The 17373-nt window shown below is 33.7% G+C and overlaps 1 protein-coding gene across 5 annotated transcripts in view; it reads left to right on the top strand.

The window, feature by feature from the left end:
- LOC130897138 (protein nervous wreck) overlaps window positions 1–16107 on the top strand; it is a 34914-nt gene extending 18807 nt beyond the window's left edge. For 3 of the 5 annotated variants that reach the window (XM_057805771.1, XM_057805775.1, XM_057805772.1), the window contains 10 exons: window positions 409–615; window positions 674–824; window positions 1691–1863; window positions 5503–5641; window positions 6367–6579; window positions 6634–6885; window positions 7105–7353; window positions 7440–7474; window positions 8338–8646; window positions 10473–16107. In XM_057805771.1, the coding sequence (XP_057661754.1) occupies window positions 409–615; window positions 674–824; window positions 1691–1863; window positions 5503–5641; window positions 6367–6579; window positions 6634–6885; window positions 7105–7353; window positions 7440–7474; window positions 8338–8646; window positions 10473–10658 (1914 nt within the window). In that variant the 3' untranslated portion in view covers window positions 10659–16107. Of the gene's footprint in view, window positions 1–408; window positions 616–673; window positions 825–1690; window positions 1864–5502; window positions 5642–6366; window positions 6580–6633; window positions 6886–7104; window positions 7354–7439; window positions 7475–8337; window positions 9975–10472 lie in introns of those variants that run through there. The other 2 variants (XM_057805776.1, XM_057805774.1) reach the window with 2 other exon arrangements.
- The last annotated feature ends 1266 nt before the right edge of the window (window positions 16108–17373 follow it).

The following is a 17373-nucleotide window of genomic DNA, read 5'->3' as shown; positions in this document are numbered from 1 at the left end:
ACTTAGTTTCAGCGGAATTAGTTTCACTGAAACAGATCAAAGAAGTATCTTTGGACTCCTCTCAACACCAAAGCAAGAAATGCTAACATACGAAAAAACAATTTCTTACCCCACGGCCACCATTTCGACGTGGATCAGATGTTTTTTTAAATTTCCTATTTCATTGCCAACATGAGATTCAACAGGTATCTCTATAAATTCGATGCTTTTAATCAAGCATTCATGTCATCAACAGCAGAATGAAGAGATCGTTCAAAAACTCATATTTTTCACTTAAAAAAAATTAAGACACTTCTATAAATATTACTAAAAAGATTTTCAAATGCAGAACACGTTATCCGTACAAATATGATATTGGATAAATCTCTATCAAATGTTGTTTGTCTTGGAATATTTCTTTTCTTTTAGGTAGATCCGAATGATCCGAACGGTCATGATTTGGAAACGAAAATAGAAGAAATGAAGCAAGCCATTAGACGAGCTGAAACTTCCAAAGCAAAAGCAGAGGCGAGAATCGAATGTTTACGAGCAGGTGGCGTCAACGTCGACGAATGGTTACAAGAAGCGGAAACTCTGAACGTACAAGATATTCAAAGATCTACTAGTTCGTTATCGGTAAGAGAAATAGCTCTTTTTAGATTTTTTTGTTTTTAATTCTATTATTTTGTTTAAGGACCATCCTAGTTCGGATTCTTTCTACGATAGCGATTTTGCTGAGGGGGAACCGACGTCAGGTCCGATAGAAACAAGAGTGGAAATGGAAAGTAAAGAAGAAGAACGGAGGGAGAGCCAGTCGGATCATTACGAAGCCGCTGAAGTCGACGGTGAGTAGGGTAGGCAGGAAATATACAAAAACACAATTTTGGAATATTAGGTGTGCTACGTCTTGATGGATAGTTGCTCAAATTTGAGGCGTCACGGTGTTTTTCCAATAGAAAAACGAATTCACGAAGACTTGTTAACAAAATATTAACGTCTAAAGACTTTTCACCTTCGATTCGGTCATAATATCTGCGATTACTATCAGTAATTCGTTCATTTCACCACGACTTTTTATTTAAAACTAACTTACAAAAATCATTTATATACCTAAATAAAATTCTATGAAGCTCTAGAGCAAAAAGAAATAGACTTTCCTGAAAATTATTTAAAAGAAATACTGTAACCGCCCGCTATAATAAAAAGTTCTAAAAGGAAACATCAAAAGCGCCGCCGCCATTTATAAAAAATGTGAAAGACGCCGCGCGAATTCGCCGAATTTTTAAAATTCCATAACAGCTGGACAGGGCCGGCCTAGGGAACTATTTTGCGAACTTGTTTGTAACAATATATTCCAGAGTCACTTACCATTGTAATAATTATAAACATATTTGTTAATTTTTTAATTGTGCAATGCGAATATTTTCAAATCAGAGCAACTAAAAGATTTGTTACATCGACCTAACCTCATTTTGTTGATACCTAGGAAAAATATAAATCGTGGATGAATTTTTAAACGGGTCACACAACTCTCATGTTTACCGTTAGTGGTTTCTGGATAAAGATCAATTTGATCGACTCTATCGGTATCAATAAAACCTATATTTTGAATTGATATTTCATTTTAGGCAAAAAAATAATTTTGAAAATTATGTAAAGTGTTTCTTTTGAGATGGTATCAACGACGTATATAAGTCAATTTTCTTTGCAGTCATGCTAGAGCAAGAACGACAAAGAATAGAACAGTTGACTGCTGGATGGGATGACCCGATTCAGGTTGATTGGGGTACTGAGGAAAACGTCGAGGAGGGCGAAGGATTTGTCAGGCAGGAAAAAACTCCTTCAGTGCCGTTGCTCAAGTGTACCGCTTTGTATTCCTATACGGTAGGTTTTTCCTTTTTGATTTCAAGCAATGAGTTTAGTTATTTATTCAAATGAGAGTGGAAATATGAAGAATTTGTGTTATAATTTTTGTACAACTCACACTTACATATCATAGCTTTTTCTATACTTATCTTGTTTAATTTTTTTTAAGAAAATATACTCGAAAGTTCGAAATTTAATAAATTTATTTTATACATAATTAAGAAGGTCACTTTTTATAATTTGGAATGAATTCAATAATGCAGAGGGTTTAAATGACAACTATTTTTAGTTATTTTTATAGGTTATGTAAAATTGTATAGTGAGTTTTTAGTTAAAACCATTAATAATTTACAAAAACATAAACCCGATAGAAATTCCTTTATAACATGTTAAACGAAATGAATCTACTCATTTCTTAACCTCAAAATTTTCCGGTTTTATCATAAAAGCTTTTGTTCTCAAGTACCCGCATTAAAAGTCCGAAGGCCGAGATCTGGAGATCCAGATTGCCATTCAATAGGTCCTCTCTACATATTCATCATATTGTCTGGAAATACAACATCGAATTGTCGCGAAATAGCTAGATATCTCCAATCAGAACCTCGATATGTAATTCTTGTAAGAATTCCAAATACGAGGTGTATCTAAAAAGTTCGGTGAATGAACCGACATCTCGAAGATGTGCTTCGCTTGACGATTCGCAGTCTAATCGTGCAATAGAACGTTAAGTTTTACTACAAATTGAGAAAAACTGCTACGGAGACACATGAAATGTTGGTGAATGCGTACGGACGGATGCCGTCACCAGAAAATGTGTTTGATTCAAACTTCAAACGGCGGAAAGGAAACAATTGAGGGTGAGCTAATGTCGGGTCGACCGTTGACAAATGACATGACTGAACGTTAACAAAAACACGATTCGCACCATCGTTCACGAAGATTCCTGTAAAAGGAAGATCTGTTACCATTCTGTCAGACGATCATGAAGCAAAATGGATGGAGACCGTTGGATCTTTCAGGACCACGCGTTATCGTGATTCATCCGTTCCACGGGAGATGAGACCTAGTGCTACCAGTAAATTCTAACCTACGTTTTCAACATCTTTCATCTAGTCTTCATCGGCCAAGGAAAAATTTCAGGTGTAAGAAGAGATGGAAGCAAGGTTCTATGGAGGATGATCAAACACGTCCTTGCCAAATTCCTGTAGGATTTTTTTAGCTTCGCAGTGTGAGCTCATGCATTATGATGGAAAAATAAACAACACCTTTTGATAGTAATCCTCGGCGCTTGTTCTGCGCGACGCTATTCCTTAATAATCTCGCAGTAAACAATTACATTAAATGTTTCAATCAATCAGCAAAAAATAGTACACGAGTTTGAGGTGTTAAGATTTACTTAGGATTAACTTTCGTTGGGGACGAATTGTACTTTCATTCCGTTGATTGCCGTTTAGTTTCTGGGATGTCGTAGAATATCCAAAAAAGAAAATCATCACTGTCTTCAATATAGCGTGTCAAAAACTGAAGTGCACTATCCATCCGTCGTTTTTTGTGTTGTTCAGAAAGAATTTTGAGTAACCAACTAGCAGAATTTTCGAAATTTAAGTGTTTCAGTAACAATTTCTTGATCGTGAATTTGCGAAATTCTATAACAAGAGTACTTATTTTAAACTTACGGTTCCCTTGAGCGTCCTTCAATTGCGTGAGCCAGTTCGTATCAGTAAGCAACGACAAGCGTCCAAATCGTTCTTCATCGTTCACTTGATCACGTCATTAATTGAACTAGGTGCCCAATCTAATCATTGAACCACTCATAGCATTTTGCGGCGGCATTTTCATCTGAGGCTGACATAAAAGCACGATGGAAGCAACGATCTGAAAATGACCTACATTGCTTCTGATCGAATCAGAGTAACTGCCGCACGTGCTCTGAACTGCTGCTGATAGAAACAGAACCGGAACTTATTTTATGAATATACCTCGTATTCCTACAGTTATTGAAAGTTACAGGTGGTTTTTCTTTGCCATAAGCATTACTTTCTGTGGTAGTTGTACTTGAAGACACTTTGTATGAAACGGCGTTTCTTGTTAATAACTTCTACATTTGTTTTTACTCGTTTAACTTGTTATGTGGGTTGCCGTCGATGTAACCTCAGGCAACTGCGATTGATGTTCATCCTACTAGTTTTTCAAAGGAGTTATGTCAGCGCCCCCGCCGATATGACGATTGAATTATATTATTCCATCCAATTGTCAATATTATCGAGTTGAAATATATTTTAGATGAATAGTAAATAAGCAATTTGAAACCAAATACCAACGTTACAGATTTGATATCAATACAATAATAATTTGATAAACACTTTCTTGGTATAAAAATTGAAAATCATACTGTTTTATTATATAATCAATAGTGGAATTTTTGACAAGATTGATAACCGGTATTTAACACACTCTTTTGACGTTAACTAATTGCGGTTTTTGTAATAAATCCTGTAAATTTAACCGAGCGGAAATTTCAAAAGAATAAAAGGGTTTTATTCGAATTTCTAACAACGAAATATATAATGTGTTTTCTCTTGCAGCTTTTTACATATCTTCTATATTTTCACCCGATTTTTTCATCATTTGAATTCTTTTGTTGAGAAGACGTGTATTCAAAACGTGATAATACATTACTGAGATTAGTTTATTCGAATATAATGTGATTTTCACACAGGAATAGAGAAAAGAAAAGATACACAATAAATGCGAGTTGTGGTAAACGATTTTTAGATTTGGTATTCGTAGAAAACGTTTACACAGTTTTTTAAACAGAAAAAGTTGCAACAAGATATGCATTTGTATAAATCCTGAGACTGTAATGTAATTTCCTAATTTATTTAAACTGTTTTTCAATCTATACACACTGTCTTTTACTACCTACAATTATTTAAACATTTACACTACACTTAACTAATAATAAAATAATAATTAACTTATCACCACTTTTCTAATTTATTCAAATTAACCGATTACTTTTCTATTTCGTTTCGTTCACCCTGATTTTTAATTATAAACTAAACTCTAAACTTCTAAAGAAACTAGTTTATATACTCAAAACGAATTTCGAAAAAATTCTAGGAAATAATCAAATAAACAATTAGTTTGAAAAAAAGTAATCGTCGCTGTGATAAAAACCATATCAAAGACGCCACCGCATTCGGCGTATTCAAGAAGTTTTGATTTATTATAACCGGACAGGAACGACTTCACGGTCCATGTCGTGGAAGAGTTCGTATTAATAAATTTTAAAATGAATATGCACCTTAACCACACACGCAACTACGTTACTTCCCCGTGCTGATCCACCCCAAAAAGTTTTACTTCCACCACTTCAAATCCAACTTGGCGTTAAACAAAGAAGGAAATTGTTGTAAATACTTGTGTGAAATATTTTCGAAAATATCAGAGGGAATCTTTGTAAGGCCGCAAATTGAGAGATGCATAGAGTGCTTTCAAAGTTGTTGTTGATAAAGATCCAAACTATGTTGAAATCGTTGATTCTGAAAAAGTTTTGTATTCTTGGTTGTAATTTGAAATGGAAATGAAAGTTCAGTCGGACTTAAATCTGCGACTTTTTCTGTTTCGAAATACTGACTCTGATATTTTTTTCAGGCTCAAAATCCAGACGAACTGACAATCGTTGAAAATGAGCAGCTGGAAGTTGTAGGTGAAGGAGACGGTGATGGTTGGTTGAGGGCAAGAAATTATAGAGGGGAAGAAGGTTATGTCCCGCAAAATTACTTAGATATAGGTGAGGATTGCTTCCGTGTAATAATTTGTTATTATATGTCTTCAATTAAAAGATCGTTCGAACATTTCATTGAAAAGCGTCATAACTCAAAAAACAAATTTTACAGGAGAAACAAAAAAATGAATTTGAGTTTTTTTTTTCAAACAAATAAGGTACCTTTTGCAACCAGGGATCAATTATTTTGCCGATTTTTCATAAACCGTGTCTTAAAGATACATTCCTGAGTTTTGGAAAGGTTTATTATGTTTTTTTTAGTTATAACATAACCTGCTGTTTCATATTGAAAACGATGATCGCACTGATTTTTCTTTGGCTTAAAAAAGGATATGTTGAACTCCCGATTAAATATATCACTATACATGTGATAATTGGCAGACGGCATTTTATAAAAATCGGGCTCTGTTGTCGACGCAACGAACTGTCTAGTTCGGTCTTTTTAAACATATATTTTAAGAGAGTTATGAAACGTCGGACCTCGACGTGCTGATATATATGGCGTAGTATAGCGATTGTCTATACTATAGCTATAGCTTTAAACAATTCATGGTGTTTTATGGCTTTTCATAATCGACGAATACTAATATTAAGGGCTTATTGTATTCAATTGAGATGGTCATTTGTTCCATATCCAACTCGTAAGCCGGAAGAAACGATTCGACAATTATTCGTAGCAGTCTTTAGATAAAATTAAATAATAGAAGCATAATTGTTATTATTATTTTCAGAACGTGAACAATCAGTTACCACTCCCGGTCTACAAACGCAAATATCCTTTTCTTCCGTCGATTACACAGTTGATAACGAAGAAGAGAATGCACAACAGGCAACTGAAACCACTCAGTCTCCCGAACAAATTTCGGTTATATCTATACCACAAAAAACTCCGGACGGATCCATACCCGAATATTGCATAGCATTGTATGATTACGAAGGTGAAGGTAAGAGTAGTACAAAATATATTAAATATAATATAAAATAATGTGTTTTTATAGGTGGTGAAGAATTAACCTTCGAAGAAGGTCAAATAATAAAAATATTGAGTAAATGCGCTCACAGTATAGACGACGGATGGTGGCAAGGTGAATTGGACGGTCACATAGGAAACTTCCCTTCTTTAGTGGTAGAAGAATGCGACGAATACGGAGAACCGCTTATTAACCAATGGGATGAAACACCTCCGCCTTCAGCTCCACCTATTTTCACTCCACCAAACGTGCCCGATTATTTACCAGACAATGAGGAAGGTAAGGTACTGAAATATCACTTAAAACTTAAAAGTCAAAATAATCTCCATCAAGATTCATGAACTTTTGCATGCGTTTGAAACATTTGTCGAGCCATTTTGTCTTCTGTCTTCTGGTGTACAAAAACGTTGACACTGCAAACCTAACCTAACCTAACATAAATTGCTATATTGATTTGTAAGTCTGAAAAGCTTCATATTAACCGTTATTACTTAACAGGCGACGAAGTGACGATATCTTCACCACCCCTCCAGCCTCCTCCAGCTCCGCCTGTAGAAAAACTAGACGAAACAATCAACGAAAACGGTGAAGTATACGAAAACGAAACCGTCGAGGAAGAAGGAGACGCAGTAGAAGCAAAAAGCTCTACTAAATCGTGTAAAAAGAACTTTGCGATGTCGCTGTCTCGGGACCAACAATACCAATACGGAAGTCAATTTAACGAATCGTCCGACGCTCCTGTACCGAGTAAGTTTTTAATAAACAAAAAATCGTGTCCGTTAATTACGTTTTTTTCTCGAATTAACGATCATTATTTTCATTGCTGCTTCTAGCGATTGACGTGCCTACGGTTGAAATTTTTGACGAGGTATGATAGCATGCGAAAAAATATTTGAATCAAAAATTAAACTAAACTAAAGTGACAGAATGCATCACGATTACTATTAATAAATCAATAAAAAAAATATTAGAAACTGGCATTGTTATTTCAATGACAGCTAATTACAAAATGACATTTCATTTATTATTTCCGCCATGTTTCTGATGTCATCTGTCAAACTATCACATAGATTAGTTCTAATACTCACAGTTATCGTTCTCGCGTCAACATGGAGGAACATCCGGGACCGTCTCTAGCTACCCCAGAATTGGTTGATTGATCCGTACCAAATGTATTTGATGATCGTCAAATCGATGACATAACTTGGGTAAACTATTATATATCAGAAACAAAATAAAGGCAAATTAATGGATTTCATCCGAGGAAAACGCTCCCAAGCAATCAGAAATCGTTTTTTCGGCCAATTAACTCACGTCCAGTGTATTTTGGGGTTTCCAACATGGCAGATAATGGCAGAGACAACCACGTTTGTGCAATCCGCTAGATTTTACGTATCAATAAGACCGTGGTGTGAAAGTGTGAATATTACTATTTGTTATCAAGAAATTTATACGGGAAAGAAAACAATTAAGAACGGGTGTCGTCATGAATAGAATGTCGAACATCTTTCTTCGTACCTGTTATTTCACTACAGCTGATAATAAAACGAAGCGGTGAAAACGAAGATGAAATAAACAGATTTCTCCGGGACATCCCAAAATTCCAACGATTTTGTATTATTAAATGTTATTATCAATCGATTTATATTATTTCACATAATCGTGAAGCATTCTAAATAATTTGATAATATATTTTACTTTCCTTTATAATATTACTCGACAAATCTTTAGAATTCCCAAGAGGTATGCCAGGACGAAGGACAAACCGATAGCGATTATGGTTTGTGTGCAGCCCAAATCGTCATAACGGCTGCTACTCCTATGATCGAAGAGGCTGCCACTCCCTTCCCACCTCCAGAAGAATCGACAGATAATCACAAAGATGAGACTGAAGAATCAACGCCGATTCCGGAAGAAGAATCGGACGGATCGAAACAAACCACGCAAAATCCATTGTCTGATGAAATAAATTCACGACAAGAAGCAATAGAAGATATGGAGGAGGTGTTCGACGACCACCATGCCGACACTCCTTTTGTCGTAAGTGTACTCATTATTCGATTATGATTTTTATGAGCTTGTTTTGAACAAAGTTACAAAATCTGTGACGACTACGCTATAGTTCTTACTATGTGTGTACAAAAGAACCATTAAATATGTTTTGTACTCGTGAGCTTCATTCAGCTTCTCTAAGAGACTAAGCAAGAAAAAATTTTCTGCGTTTTGGAATAATAGGTATGGCTATTAAACATCAAGGATATAAACTATTTCAGTTCTTCCAGGTGCCGCGTACTGACTTTTTTTCGCAGCTTCTTCGGATTCAAATCTTTTTCCTCTTAAGGCAGATTTTATCTTAGGAGACAGATTAATATTGCATAGTTCAAGATCTGGCGAATAGGGCGGATGCTTTAGTACTGAGATGCTGAATTTGCTTGTGAAACTGTTGAAAATACTCACAAACATTTTGAAAACGCTCCCAGAATAAGTAAAACTATTGAACCTATTGAAAATATCTCTAGGTTACCAAAAATTCTTGTGCGAGTATTGAAAATACTCCTAGGATATGGAAAATACTTGTAAAACTATTTATGAGGCTCGCAAACTTTCTAAAAATGCTTCCAGCTGTAAACCTCTCATCAAGTAATGCAGAATATACGAGAATCTTATCGAACAGTTTATTTATTCCAGGATTTTGTCGATCTCTGTGTGTGATGAATCCAGAGTTGTCAAATTCAATGTCAGTTTACTAAAAAGTGGGGATGGGTATCGATGGTTCGATATTATCAAAACATCGATATTTTTACAATCGATGATTTTCTTTCGATGTTTTGCAGTTATCGATGGTTTTAAATAAACATCGATGTTGTGGTAATTCCAATAATTCCTAGTTGTTGAAAAGCTACTTCAGTTAATAAATTTCAAATTAGCCAAGACTAATTATTTGAATCCCCTCCCATAAATAAAGAAGGTTGTGGAACACGGGTGTACGTTTTGAGTGAATTCAGAACGTACGGCAAAAAAAGAAACAATCGATAGATAAATCAATGCCCGAAGAACTTTCGTTATAATCAAATTCCCGAAACGAGAATATTCAGCAGAACCCTCTAGCTTTCTGGAACTTCCGTTCCATCTGAGCTTCTCTTCTCCCAAGCAGGTCTGATTTTGAACTCTCTCAGAAATCGTATCTCAGAGGATATGGCTGCGAAACTAGATGACATATTTTGGGAAATTTAATACCCAATATTTTTATTTCGAAATTTTTTTAATATCAATTGATCAATTGTTCTATATTGTTTTTTTTAATTATTATTACGGCTTAAATTGTAAAATTTATTTCTTTTTAATAAAGTTTGTTTTGAAGCACATAACCTTGTTTTTCTCCTAATTATTTTTGTGTAATAATGAGTGAAAAATTACAGATTTTTAATTGGGTAATACAGCTAAATACACACTAAAAATAACTGGGTTTCGTTTTCGACTTTAAAAATTAATTTCAGGATTTTATTTAGCAACGAATTTTAGAGAAAAAAAAACTTGTATTTACCTATCAGCTATTACGCAAAATCAGTTAATTTACAAAAAGAAAAATCTTTTGTTTTATAATTTCATGAAAATATCTTAATTTTTTTTTTTCATTCCTTTTTGTTCTTTTAGGAAAACATCGATGTTTCGAAACATCGATGATTTTCTTCCGATGATTATCAACCATCGATGTTCACTAAATGAATGAATGGCAAACATCGATGTTTTGACTACCGATACCCCACTAAGAAGTAACTTGATTCTATTGACTTAAAAGTCTATATCGTAATGAAGATCTGTATTATTAAACTTGGATAGAAAAGACGATGTGGTTTTATTTTTAGGTGAGCAGTAGTACTGGGAGTGACGGTGAAACTACGGGACCGAGTACAGCAGAAAATTCGGTCAGCCAAGCTCCTCCAATCGATACCGAACCGAAACAAGTAGTGGGAGGAAGGGCAAGCATTCCAGACGAATTAGAGCCGCACCAGTTGGCTCGACTCCAAGACCTCAAAGAATCCAATGCCTAGATAATATGTTAAGTCAATGCGGTTTTATTTTTCGTATCAATGAGCATCAATTTTTGAGGAAGTCATAGATTTACATGTGCTTCACAATATAAAAACGCAACTCGTTATCGTCATCAGATTCGATCGCATTAAAAATATGTAATTGGATCAAATATGTCGAAGTTCAGTGAAAGCGACGATCTATTAATGTAATCAACGTTTCCGTTAATTTTTGTTTGACATTTATCGCTTCCAGTTGATTTCAAACCAGCAAAAAAACATCAGCAAAACTTAATATTCTATCGATCAAATAAAATGATTAATGGAACTGTTGAATATAATGAGAAATAGAATTTGGAAAGTGAATTACATATTTTTATTCGACGTTGATTTAATTGGATTTTAGGTATGATGAATCGCGCGTATATTTGTACCTACTTTGTTACCTATTTGTTAGTGTTGACGATATTTTCCTGTTAGGAAATAATACTATATATTTAACTAGTTGATTCGATTGAGTTCTCCTTTTACATTATGGATCAAATTGATTCGAATTGAGATATCGTTTCTTACATGCATCACTTAACAACTGAGGAGTATTAGGAAGTGACCTACGATTTCACCTCGACTCAACTATTTAGTTGTTGGTACACACAATGAGATCTCGATCATTCCTCATTCTTCTCTTCTTTAACCGGCGCTACGGTCCTTTGAGAACCAGGGCCTCCTCAACAATCGACTCCCAATCCTTTATGTCCTGACCACGGTGCCTCCAACGGCGAACCCCTAGACGGATTAGGTTCGCCTCTACGTCCCCCAATCAACGAAGGAGCGGTCTTCCTCTCGGTCGTCGTCCTCCAGGTACATAGCTCTGCGCGGGTATCGATCAGAAGGCACTTTAGAGGCGTTACCAAATCTGGCTTACCATGCATCCGTCTCAGCTCAGCATTCCTCCGAATCCTCCAAGCAAAAATCTTCCTCGCATCATTTTGTGACTACGGGGCGGATTATCATCTTGTAAATTGTTTGCTTTGACCTTCGTGCTCTCTGGACTGCCCAGAAGCATCTGTTTTCCGCGGCAACTCTTGCCTTGATCTCTGTATTTGAATTGGTGGAACACAGGTAAGCGATGTTCTCGTTCCTTATTAATATAGCAAAATGATCAATCGAAGAGCTCTGGCCAGTGCTCTCCTTTATATAGAGGATAAAAAGAGGAAAAGAAAACGAAGATACTGCGTTGAAGAATTATCATGGAAAAAATTTAAGAGCTTTACAGAATGGGCGGAAGAAGTTTCAACGAAATCATTTCATTATCTATTAAGACAGATCTCGTCATTTCAAGAGTCCAAAAACGTTAAAACACAACTGATCTGATTAGTGAACACACTGTTTACACTACCACTACACCATAATTCACAATTACACTGTCTGGCGTAAGTTTCTATAACCAAGATAGCGTCTTCAGAGTCTGAAGGTAAACTAAGTTGGATATCGAAACGCGCGTCAAACAGAGTAGTTGAGAATGTCGGTGTAGTGGTAGTGTAAACAGTGTGTTCAGTATGATCTGATTAGATCGTCGACTGTTTAGTTGGCTCTATACGCACTCCCATTTGATTTTATAGAATTTTCACAAACAACTAAATAGTTTTGTATCAGAAGTTGTATGTATGCGCCTAGCCTAATCTCAAAGTTGATTATTATAACTTAAATCAATTTCACGGAATGAAAGATTGATTGATGCTTTAAAATTTTCTGTTCTGGTCGAATATTTTCGAAATTTTTTGGAAAGTTGGTTAGCTCTTTATTTTGTTTTCTTTGTCTTTGAATCCATTTAATATCTATATCTATTTCTTGCTTCTCTTGTCATCTTTCCAGCACTACATCTAAATTTTCCAATAAATATCTGCTTCCATTTCGATGTCACTTATTTGTACCTGTTTTTTTGTACCCTACACAACTGAGCAAGTGTCCATTCTTTCCAGAGATGAAAATAAAAACGCGGCAGCTTTTTAGATTTTTTGGTTTAATTTGTACAGTGGAATCTATTTAACTGAGCCTTATATATGAGAAACCTCAGCTATTGATAATTATACTAAAGTAGGTACCGACACTTTTTCATGAAACATTTCTGTAACTGGAAATTTCGAGACCACATTAACTGAAATTAAATTTCATTTTATTTAGTCAGTTTCTCTCAACTTTTGTCAAGACCTTCATCAAATTTTGGAAACAGGAGAAAGTCTAATGGTGCTAAGTCCGTACTATATGCTGGATGATCCGAAACTTCCCATTGAAAAATTTCCAATCGTACTTTTGTTTTTACTCCAACGTGAGGCGATTCTAAAGAGTAGACCTAAGCTCTATCGACCACTCAGCACTTATCGTCGTTTTTCTTGACAAAAGTCTAACAGAAGAATGATTTTACGGTTCCATAAAGCCGTGTTCATAATTTTTCATATTGAAATTTCTCTTTTGAATGTTCGTGGTCTCGGACAGTTGGATGCTGAAACTCATTGAAATGAAGTACTACGCAATCCACGTTGAGAAACTTGGAAAAAGACAAAATCATTTTCTGAAAAGCTCTCTTTCTCTTTGAGCTTCACTACACAATAAAATTCCTGAACAACGAGTATCGAAAGATCAGAGAAAGATATTAGTGAAATCAACATCCTCCAGACTATAAGATTTGCCAGGAAAGATGGATTTCCTGTAAGCAATACCATCATCCGTAACTGCTTTAAAGTGGCGGAAGGACTAAAGTTTGAAAACTTTGAGAGGAGGGAAAAAATTGTGACACAATTACAGAAAGGAACCAGATCATTCCCGCTCGTTAAAAAAACGAAAATGGCGATCAGGTCACGTTTGAAAATGTTTTGCGTACGGACGATGACTTACTAGTAACGAAAAACTCAGTGACGACATTATTTCTGAATTTTTAGAAAGCATGCAGAAAACGTTTATTAAGTAAGTGATAATACTTTAGAGAGAGTGTATTAAAGTGTGACGCATAAAAAGCCTTAGACGTCAATTGTTGATGATATATCTGAGCAAATTTATAAACATCTTAAGCAACTAATAACCTAATAAAACTGATTTTCTCAAGATAATAGTTGTTCAATACAACATAGGTATATATTTCCTTTACATATGATTTTTTCGGAAACTGGGTTAATGAAAGACCTCTATAAGTGTGAAATAAGTCCTTTAGAATTCCAGTTAAATAATTTTCACTGAATTTATTTTTGGTTTTGTTCCTTTTTGTATTGTTTTGAGTTTCATTATAATCGATTTGACGTAAGAGACAATTCATTGCAAGGCAATTTGGTTTGTTGTTAGTTTTCGTAAAAATAAATTAGAAAAAATTCGTGATAATTATCAGAATTGATGGTTTCGACAACGTAGCATTGTAAAAAACGACAAATAGATGAAAAATATCAGAAAAACTATTTATAGCGTAAACGCCGTGGTTAGAGCTTGTTGGTATAGACAAAAGAGGGCAGATTAAATAATTTTGGTCGATTTCAAACTAATTTTAAAATATTTGGATTCTACTGTTAAAACTATCACTATCTTATATTTTCTTTAACATACTGTAACGTTTCTTGGTTAAAAGGTCGTACTATCACACTAATTACAAAACTACTTACGATTTAGTAGCTATCTCTTCACTTTATACATCAATTGATACCGCCCAGACTGTTTTGTATCATTAACCATTTATATTCATTTTTTTCTAAGTAAGTACTAGCATTAAATTTTAGTCAGTCTCGTCTTTGAAAAACAAAAATCAAATTGTTGCTAATCTACATGGTGGTTCGGTTAGAAAAAAAATGATTCCAGTTTCATAACTACCGCTATTGACCTCTGAGCAATAGATCTCGAGATATTTGTGAAAAACTGATTTTTGTGACCTTTTGACCTTTATAATTTTTTTAGCCGGCAGCATATCGATGTCGACTTTTCGCATCTTCATTACAACCCCTTAATTAAGGTGCATACAAAAATTCAGCTCATTTTTCCGCCTAAAATGACTGGGCTATATTGTCATACTGGATAAACAACGATTTTCTTTCCTCTTTATATAGAAAATTGATTATTTACAGTGCTTATTCTTTAAAATAAATATATTTCGCCGAAAAAATGAAAATAAAACACCACACCACTACTAATAACAATTTTATTGTAAGTAACACAATGTTTGTCCCCCAACACAATATGATTTCATCTCTAAATGACTGAATGAGTTGCTATTAACATGAATATTTTTCTTACTCTAATACAGCAGTTTTTGACTGCTCATCGTAGCAATAACTGTGCTCTTTTGGCTAAACAAGTGTGTTTTTAGGAAGGCTTCTCGATTAATTTAGTCGAATCTACATAGATTTTAGATTATGAAGATAGACTGATGGCAGTTGCAATAATGGGTACCGGTACATTCCACCATAATTTGTTGATTTGTTTTTTGTATGTCTATTTATCATAATTTTATTATTTATTGATGGCATGAACAATTGAAATGGCAGCATATCTCAAAAATATATAGTTTTTTGACGTAAATTTTAACCAAAAATTTATAAATACAAAAATTGGGATTAAAACGATAGAAATATCATAAGCCGTTAAAGAGAAATGGATGTTATAAATTCTATCACATTATTGTTTCATATGTATAAACCCGTGTGAAAAATAAAAAAGTCAATGAACTTTGAGAAGTTGGTGTAGGTCAGTTTGAATGAATGATTTGCTTTTTTATTGGTCTGTTTTATATTCTAAGAATGACAGAGAGTTAACAAAATATTTTGAAAATAATTTTATGAGAAACAAATTTATTCAGTAAACTGTAGACAACTAACTACATCGATTGAAAACATTAAATTTGAAACAACTCTTTAGAATAGTTTTTTTCAAATGTCCATGTCAACGTATTTTTCCAAACTACTAGGTAAATATCATCTTTTGTTTGTGTTTAGAGACTTTTAACTTTTAGTTAAAGATAAGAAATTCATTTGTACATACACGAAACTACCAAAAAGCTGCACAAGAATTTTATTGGCCACATTATAAGATTTTTAATAACTCGTACATTTGTAACACTACAACTTTTACCCACGTTTTTATTGTTTTCGAAATACACCTTATAGATGTGTGGTTGTTTTATCTTAGAAAAGCATTTTAAACAGGTTTATTATTATACTATTCATACTAAAATTTCCAATAACACTTTTTATTGTTTATAAAACAACAAAACTAGTTGTATTCTGGGTTTATTGTTCACCTCTTTTGAAGTTTGAAAGAAAATCAACAGATGTCGCTTACTTCGTAATTTTCGCGAATATCGAACATTTATATGTATTAGGGGGCGTCTATTAATCACGTGAGGCGTTTTTAGACATTTTTTTAGCTAAACCCCTCCCTTGAACGGGTCACGTAAATAATGGACGTCCCCTTACATATATAGAGAAAAGAAGAAGATTAGGTCATAATATGCACAACTGCTCCGTTTCATTTGTATCGTATACTTTCGCTCCATTTAGTTCACGTATTGGTTTATTACGAATTATATTTAAAAAATATTTTAAATAAGTGTTTTTCTTCAATTTAAAAGTGGAATATAAATAATTATGGAGTGTTTTATGTGCGACACTTTGCGTAAAAATGAAAATTTTCGTCAGAAAAGAAAGCAAATTAAAATATTTACCCAAAATATTTTGAAATCATGAAAGACTTATTTGAGAGCAAGACAGTATCTTAGACATAAATACAGCAACGTTGTGCTACCCATAAACCAGTTTTTAAACGTCTCAAATTTATTGATAAAAATCTTTTCAGCTAATCAAAACTTACCTACTGTGTTTACAATATGCTACCATTTCAAATAATCATTCTATTTGAGTCAGTTCAAAAGAGTTGTTTTCTATTCGATTAACCTCTGGTATATTATCTTAGTATCTAATATTTGTATTATCTTTAGCAATAAATGTCATCATTTGTAAATATGTTAATCTATTTAACTAATTTCAAATTATATGTTTTATTAGATGCTTGTATATAACAGCAAGTAATTTCAAAATAATTAATAACACAGCCACAATTTTACTTTAAATTGATTTTTTATGATACAATATTTCTTTGAAGATGTTAAAAGTTGGCACATAAATTGTTCTATAAATTTTATTTTATAATATGCGAGGGAAAAAATTGAGCCTCTAAAAGGTTCTGGGTAAATTAACCACCTTGTATATGATTAGAAAAAAATATTTTATAACAAATGGCATCAATACACATATTTCACACAATCAGCAATCAACTGAAGTAAAAAACTCCAAGAAGATAACACAATCACTATACATATAATTTAAATAATAAAATGAATTAATGAGATTTTGTCTATTGACATTTGAAAATTTATTGATTGTGTTGTTCGTTTAAATTGTTTTTTCATTTCTTCATCGCCCCTCACTGCTAAATGTAATTGTAATCAATCTCTCTACTTCATTGTATTGATAATTTTTAAATAAATATTTTGTGCTCTTGCATAAATATTGAATACATTTTTTAGTTCAATATCGGTTTTTCCTCCAAACCACCACGTCTATATAATTTTATTTTCAGTTCTAATTACTTCTATTCTCAATTACTTCTGCTGATATCATCCTACTTTTCTTTAGTTGAAGGAATATTTGAATTTTTCAAATAATTTAGCAGAAATTTTTTATGATTCCTGTAAGATGTTTTT

Source organism: Diorhabda carinulata, chromosome 8, assembly GCF_026250575.1.
Source record: "Diorhabda carinulata isolate Delta chromosome 8, icDioCari1.1, whole genome shotgun sequence".
NCBI classification, from domain to species: Eukaryota; Metazoa; Arthropoda; class Insecta; order Coleoptera; family Chrysomelidae; genus Diorhabda; species Diorhabda carinulata.
The sequence above is the reverse complement of the archived record's forward strand: the minus strand, read 5'-3'. Positions and strand labels throughout refer to the sequence as shown.